This window comes from Euprymna scolopes, chromosome 14 (assembly GCF_053919585.1).
Source record: "Euprymna scolopes isolate OS-2025 chromosome 14, ASM5391958v1, whole genome shotgun sequence".
NCBI classification, from domain to species: Eukaryota; Metazoa; Mollusca; class Cephalopoda; order Sepiida; family Sepiolidae; genus Euprymna; species Euprymna scolopes.
In genome coordinates this window covers 96,539,451-96,547,822 of record NC_136495.1, presented here as the reverse complement: position 1 = coordinate 96,547,822, position 8,372 = coordinate 96,539,451, and the positions used below count along the sequence as shown (strand labels likewise).

General features: G+C 28.3%; 1 protein-coding gene across 8 annotated transcripts in view; it reads left to right on the top strand.

Annotated features, from left to right (window-relative positions):
* LOC145293185 (liprin-alpha-1-like) overlaps window positions 1–7,989 on the top strand; it is a 227,278-nt gene extending 219,289 nt beyond the window's left edge. For 7 of the 8 annotated variants that reach the window (XM_080139676.1, XM_080139674.1, XM_080139671.1 and 4 more), the window contains one exon: window positions 7,463–7,989. In XM_080139676.1, coding sequence (XP_079995802.1) covers window positions 7,463–7,723 — 261 coding nt within the window. In that variant the 3' untranslated portion in view covers window positions 7,724–7,989. Of the gene's footprint in view, window positions 1–812; window positions 937–7,462 lie in introns of all 8 variants that reach the window. The other variant, XR_013869680.1, reaches the window with a different exon arrangement.
* Window positions 7,990–8,372: the final 383 nt, after the last annotated feature.

Sequence of the window (8,372 nt, the reverse complement as noted above, 5' to 3'; positions counted from 1 at the left end):
ACTTTAACTGTTATTGTTTGGGCAATAACGGTCATCAATTTGAACATTTGCAAGCCTGATTCTTTAATTATATTTATCTTCTGTATTCAAAGATATTCCATTTCATTATGTTCATAAATAAAGGTTTTATCATCAGTTAAAATGTGAGTACATTTTTTTAAGACACTGTATAAGAATCAAATTAGTCTTTCAATTTTAAAGAGAACAGATGGGTTAGTTTAGACTATCCACTATAATAAACTGTTGTAAGATATTTATAAGTACCATATAAAAAATAAAACATTTCGTTTTAAATCAAAATTTTTTTTTAATAATTATGATATTCACTTGTTTTAGAAGTTAACCATTTCCATTTTTTTTTAATTAGTTAAATTATTTTTCTAAAGATAATTGAATACATTTTGAAGATTTATAACTTTAGATATTTTATGCTAAAAAAATACTTTTTATTCCTGTAAGGTTTTTAGTTTCAAATAAGTTGTTTTTGAAAGCTTGATTTGTAGCAGACATGTCATCTTCTTCTCTTCTATCTTATTGTAGTGAATTTCTTATTTGCTACTTATTCTTGCTCCATTGAGAGCACATGCCCTCCCCCTCCCTACCATTTTTTCACTGCCCCTTCCCCTTTCCCCCTCCTCTTGAGACTCCTTCATCAGAGAATGCTGTACTGCCGTCAAGTCCATCATCATTGCCATTGTGCTGCCTGCTACCTTGTCCGTCATCGTCCTCCTCTTACTGCTGCTGCTAGCTGTTGTCACAAGTGAAATGTTTCTGCCATGCACTTAGAAGTCTGCTACTACTTTTTCTGCAAGGTGCACAGCAGGCCACCGCTAAGCGTGCAGGGACCGCCCTCGTGGGATGAGCACTTGATCTGATGCACCAACCTCCAGTGACTATTGATACAGTGTTAAGTGTGACTCCCTCCTCCCTTCAATGGTGAGTAGTCCATCACTAGTAGTACCTTAATGCCTACCTGCCTTCATACAAACATAGAAATCTCTACTTATCTATCATATATATAAATATAATCTATCCCTCCACATATATAAACAGGAATATATATGTATACACATACACATATACATATATATGTTCTACAGACAAATAAATTTTCATATTACACTTTTTTTTATGTATTTCATACAGTAGAAAGTTCTGCCAGTGTTTTTTGTTGTTGTTTTTATTCTTCATCTCTTTTCTTTGATCTAACTTTCTACAAGTTTTTGTCTCTTTTTTTTTTTTTTTTTTTAATTAAAAGACCCAAGAATACAGTTACCAATATAAATTAAAAAAACGTTTCTAATAACTTTTTAAAATTGTTTTAAATTGAAAAAGTGCATTCCAAATGTATAACCCACCTCAACCTGAGAAATGGTTTTATTTGCAATAATTAATCAAAAGAAAAAAGTGCACACCAAATGTATTTTAATTTCAAATTTTTGTAATCAAAGGATTTTCATATTTAAAAAAAAAATTTTAATTCTCTTGGATATGCTGTGAAAAAAGATCCGATATTAGAGGACTTGGATGTTTTGCTTTGGAGTTTCTTAATAGATATATAGTTCCATATAATCAAGTAGCTGTCATTTTGTCTTTTTGTATGAGTTACTTTAAGAATTATTTTGGTCGATGTGTTCTCCAGCCCTTTTCAGTTATATATGAAATATGATTACTGGGGTTTTGTATATTATATACACAGATGTTTCCTGCATTTTTTTTGTTTTTTAATATCCACATTATGCTTGAAGTGATTTCTTCACATTATACATAACTGTTCATGAATATAAAAATTAACATCACAATAATCTGTTGGATTGAAGTATGAAGGAAACATCAGTCAACACAATAGACAATCAGCAACAATCTTATTTGAATACCAGAAAACATTAACCAATATACCTGAGCATGTCGACCAAAACATGTTCAAAAAATAAATCGCAACAGTGAGAATAATATTCTATAGAAAAACTTCAAAATTCAAACAAAAATCAATCCTATTTGTAAAGTAATTGAAAACAAAATAAGAAGGATTTAACGTTGACTTACATTAGAACTGACTGATTTTATCAGTTAATAATTTTAGCTTAATTCTTGTTAATATCTAAAACCATTTCATTATTTTCTGTGCTTAAAGTAGACAAACTTTATCTTGGTATTTTAGTTATTAGTTTTCTTACTGAACTGTAATTCTTTTGGCCAGTAAATTGTTATGCACTTATTTAATCCTGAAAAGTTATTTGTTAAATACTTGATCTTTAATTATTTTTATAGACAGCTGGCTTTTGAATTTATTTGAATACTTAAGACAATTTTTTAATTTTCTTTTCTAGAGAAAAAAGAATAATATGTAATAAAATACTGAATCTGTATAAAGAACATTTTTAGCTTATTTGAATAGAAACTATAAAATTTATTGCTCTATTAGTATGGCCATTTCATTAATAATTACAACATACTATTTGATATGTTAATTAAAAAGAACTTTGAAATATGCTTTTCACTTTAAACATTTAGATATGTATGAAATGGTTGATTTTGACTTATATATTTAAAAACTAAGATTTTCTTTTTCTATTTTTAAATCAATATTTTGAATGAAACATTAAAAAAACATTGTTATCAGAATTCACCTCCGTTAATAACTTCATTTTTAACATTCTCCAATAAGATGTGGAATTATTTCCACATAAAAGTGCAGATATTGTAATTTAAAAAAAAATCATGCACATACATACAATATATATATATATATATATATATATATATATATATATATATATATATATATATATATATATATATGTGTGTGTGTGTGTTATTTGTTTTTGTGATACGTTTTGAATGAATTCAATTATTTACAAAAGTGCATTTTTACCTAAATGCGAGTTGGGAATAATTTTCCCTTTAACCAATTTGGTACCCCCATATGGGGAGTGGCATATATATTGTTTTTGACTTATGAGCTTCGTCACAACAAAAGTTGTTTAGAAATCCACACGGATGATTTGTTTATAATGGTGAAGGCTTTGTGCAGAACTACACTTTCTGTACAACTGCTAATCTTTGTCGGTGCAATGGCTGCCACAGGATAGAACAGACAGTAGACCTCAGGTTTTACATCAGTTTTCCTCTGTATATATGGCATAATCATGTTGACACACCAGTTCTTGCCAGATCACTAAAATTAAGCAATCATGAGCCTAGTCAGTAACAGATGGGTGATCATTTGGGAAGGTTAGGCACTGTATGTATTGTGCCAAGATGTAGAAATTTCTAGGTTGATATATGGAGCCACATTTAATTAACTGAGAAAGTTGCACCCTCAGTCTTTGTTAAGGCATGCATTTAGGAAGAATTCTCTATATATATAAAGCATTCACTTAATTACAGTTTCACTGAATTCACAGATCATCAGAAGTCTGCCCTTTTGATTTTCTGATAAATTTATAAAATTCGGCTAATTCTAAGAAAGTTTTTCTATACTTGTATCTTTTTTAATATATTGTATTATTGTAGATTAAACATTAATAATAAAGGATTGTTTGTATGTGTGCCTAGCTAAAAGTAAAAGAAATATATTTAAATCAGAAAATATAAGTCAGCATTTTCATAGCAAGGGTTATTGAAAAAAATATATAAGCTTTATCTTATCAAAAATCTTTGCAAATAAAACATAAGGTTAGAAATAAACATTTGTTAACATCATTTCAGCCTTTCAAACATTGTGGTAGACGAAAAAAGTAACATATTTTAAGACTTAATCCTGAACGTTTATTTTACTGGTGCCAGTTAAAAATATAATACATGTGATGTATAATTATTTACTTAAATAAATAGTAAATAAAATAAATTGCTAAGAATTAGCTCATTTCTGAATGGATGTAAATTATATTTCTCTGCTTAATATTTATAATGTTAAAAATTAGATATTTTATTTGTCACTTTTGTTTTTAATATAACATACTGGCATTATTATGTTATTATTCAATAAGTAAGAATAATGAAGGTGTAGGTAATTTTTATTCACAAGTTAATTAAAACTGAGTATTGTGGATTCCTTTATCTTTTTCACTGGCTGACATATTTCTTCTGAATTGATTCTCTCACTTTTCTACTTCATCCATTCTCTCTGAATGGTTTTTGTTTCTTTCTCAACGTAGCCATATGTCTAATGATGATTATAGATTCAAATGAACTCTATAAATACTTGCTGATTTCATCTTGTCTGTCTTTCTGAAGGTTCTCTACATACATTGCTGTTTTCTTTTCACTCCTTCCCTCCACATTCTTTTCTTCCTCTTTTTTACTCATTTTTATGATTCTTTTTACACACCTACATTTCAGTTGTTATATATTTGTTTGTCAAATGCTCAATGTTCTCAAATATTGAATTTGTTTTTAACATTTTTTTCTTTCATTTTTTCTTTTATTTGTTTATGTATTTACATAGGCAATTACTTTTCAGTCTTGTTCCCACCTCCCAATTTTATTATAGTTGTTTAATTTTAATGTGGCATGTTAATTGAATGCATGTTTATTTTATTTTTTTTAACATTGTTTATAATGGTGTTTCCCCTCATATTTATTTTCCTCCTGTTTTTAAAGAGTGTGTGTGTGTGTGTGTGTGTATATGTGTTGCATGATTTTAATTTTCATTATTAGTTATAGACACTGAAAATTATGAAATTTTTAAGATTGCAATTTTGACAAAACTAGAATTTAATGTTTGTTTATTTTATAGAATACTGATTCTAGATAGAAAAATGCAGCAGCTATGTTAATCTTCCATTGGTTGTATATTAAGTTTTATTTTATTTTTCTTACTGACGAAAGAAATGCTCATTTCTATTTAAAAATGTATATAATTTTGTTACTTGGAACTTTTTTTTTATTCATATAACGAGTGTACACAAAAATGATGGAAAATATTATTCTTTGCCAGTGTTTGCACAAATATTCATATAAAATAACGTCTGAATTGAAGTTAAAGAAAAAGACAAGTGTAAAGTTTTTAAAAAGGAAAATGGAGATAGATTTACTTTCTCGATTTCACTAAGTAATTAAGATGTATTTGTCTGGCAGTTTTTTTTATTTGCTAACTTTTGTATCAGCGCACAAGTGTGTGTGTGTGTGTGTATATATGTGTGTGTGGATTTTATTTATATATAATATATATATGTATATATATATAATTCACATTGCTCTTTATTATAGAGTGGAAGATTAATTTTAAGTGAGTGTTTTCTCAAATTAAATCTTTAATTAGTGGTTACCTGCAGCCCATTTTCAATGGCTTTTAGTTTAAATAACAAAACATGTTGGATTATTTTATAAGTAAAGTTTACTTTTATACGAAGACAATTTATGACTAGTATTATAAATTCTTCCCCTCTCTAAAAAAATTTTTTTTCAAAAGAATTTTAAATTTGATTCGTAAGCCATAATCATCAGTATCCTAGACTAATTCAGATTTCCTTTTCAATTATACTTCAAATAGTTTTTTTTTTTTTTTTTTTTTTTTTTTACAAATGCATGAGTTTGATATTGTAATTTATTTATCTATTCATTATTTAAATTGCTGCTTATATATTAATTCATTTATGAAATACATTTCCTATGGTCTGCCAATGAAAGGATGTTTAAGAGTGTAGTTATGTTAAATGTTGTCTCCATGAGAATTGAAAACTTTTAATGTTTTTTCTTTCTCACAATTGTATAACCATTGAAAAAATAGTTACATCTTTCAAGTAGAAATTGTTATTGCTGTTCTTACGTATTTTTCATATTGACTTTTGTCTTATTGCAATATTACTTCAAGTTGTATGCAGTTAATTTTACTGGTTCTTTGACTCTTATATATTTATCAGAATTTAAATTTGTTTTTAATTAATTACATGAAAATACTTGTCATGCACAAAACTGAACTACATTTCCTACAAAAATTTAAATTATTTAAAATCCTATTTTTAAAAGCAATACATTTTTTCTGTGTTGTCACATTTGGGGAGGGTGCTACTCAAAGCATATTCTTGTCTTTGCAAAAGTATAAAACTTCAGTTTTGTTGAGGATGATTCTCTACAATTTCATTTCTTACAGAAGAGATGTTACTAGTCTACTCTATTGTTATTTCTATGGAAGATGCCCAACTGAGCACTAATCTCTTCTTCCCCATATGCTTAGTGTCAGGTGACATTTTCCATAAATGGAATTTGTTTGAAAAAATTTTCCATCTGTGAAACACATTATCACAAACTGCTTCACTGCAAACTTCAACATGAGTGTATTTAAATTCAATCTCAACAAATACTTGTCATAAGCTGTCTCCATTAGTAATCAAAGTTTGTTCAGTTTATGAATCATTTTCAATCTTCTCATATTATTCATTGTTAAACTGACAATCTACCCATCTCATTAGCTTATCCTCTAGTTACTTTTGGTCTTGATAAGTGGTGGCTCATTAGTATTTAGAATAATAACTTCATTAGTGTCTGATTATTTCTGTAGGTTGAATAAAAGTAAGGTTATAACAATTTTAAGACTCTCCGTTTTGATTAAAAAATTTTTTTTTTTTAGAAATTTCTAATAATTTGATAATTTAAATTTGTTGAAAATATAATCCAGCTTTTTTGCATATTAAAGTTTTTAATTTCTTTTGACATTTTTTTTCAATCATAAATTATGCTTAAAAGTTTAAAAACTTTCTAACAAGCTTAAGTCGACGCTATATAATAAGTTTTATTGACAATATTATAACCAAGCTTTATGCAAATAAAAATGCCTTTCTTTTTCTGTTTTGATGTTGAATGTGTTCCTGTTTTATTTTTTCTGCTCTTTGTCTTCAGGTAGTACAAGCTGATGTATATTACATGAATTTTTTTTTTTGCTAGTTGAATGATTTTTCTATTTACAGTTTTGGTTCATTCTTTTTCAGTTATCAATGAAAAAAAAAGTTAATTGAATCCATATAACAAAATTCATTAAAAAATAAATTGTCATGTGTGAATGAACCAAAAGAATATGATTTTTGTTTTCAAATTGTTAAATATTCATTTTCATCATTATCTGTTTTTTGTTATTTCATATATTCAGTAAATTCAATGATAAAAGTTATTTTACTTAAGCATAACTATTAAACAGTTGTTTTAAAATTACCCAGATTTTATAGTTAATGTATTCAAATTTTAGATAACTTAGTTTTACATTTTTGTTAATTGAAACTTTAAAAGATTTTAAATTTATCAATCAAAAATAATTAAAAACTTGCAGAAAAATTATTTCTTTTAAATTCTAAATAATTCTTTGGTTCAAACTATGTTAAGCCCATTTTTTTCTTTTTTATTCAAAATCTTAGCATTTAATTTAAAAGTTTTATTTAAAAAAATATCTTTTGATTAAATTATTGCCTTGATGAATTGCCTCAAATCGATGTTCTTATTAGATATTTTATTATTTCTTGTTTAGGGCGAAGGTGGAAAATTCCGACGTGCTCCATCTTGGCGTAAAAAATTTAAAAGCAAGGATGGTAAAGGGCGAGAGGGTTCCACAGAAGAGAATGTTGAATTGTCGCCAACAGCATCCCCAGCGAACACCACTGCTACAACCACATCAACCACAGCAGGGGAATCATTTGCCAGTCAGCAACAGTCACCCCAGCGGAACCGGCGAGCTCCTGATACTTCAACATTATCTCGCCGACCCCCAGAAAATATGCGCAACTACTGATCATATCTTTGTCTACTTATTATGGTTTATTCATGCTAGGTTTTTAGACAGTAGCCCCGATCTGCATGCCTGGTCACAGACTGTCTTTTCCCAACCTGCTGAACCTACTGTATCGCAGGTGGTGTTGGCCTGCGCACGTAGGTGAATATTTGTCCTGACTATATCTAGTTTGGGGCAGACGGATTGGTCAGTCTGTTGGTCAGTAATCTTTTCATATAATACCTGCAACTCCCTCTTCTTCATTTGCCCACTTGTATACCATCCCACCAATGCTGTCTGGAGGAGGAGGAGAAGTTGCAGGTACTATTCAAAGGCTGACTGATTACAACTTATAAAATTGACTGTCAACATGCAGTAAATATATTCCTTTCATCTGATCGTGGCACATTCTCTCTCTGCTAGTTGAGCTAGTGCAGGTTTTGATTTGTCCTATTTCCTATATTGCCATGTTGATGTGCTGTGCATATAATGTACTAACATGGAATTGCATTATGCAGATGACGTGTGTGTACATATTATTATTATTATTAATATTATTAATAATATTATTACTATTATTAATAATAATAATACCTGGTAGCAGGTGTTGTCCATTCTTTTTTTCAATGGAAAACTTTTCCATTTCATTAGTTTTAAAAAGAAATTTACT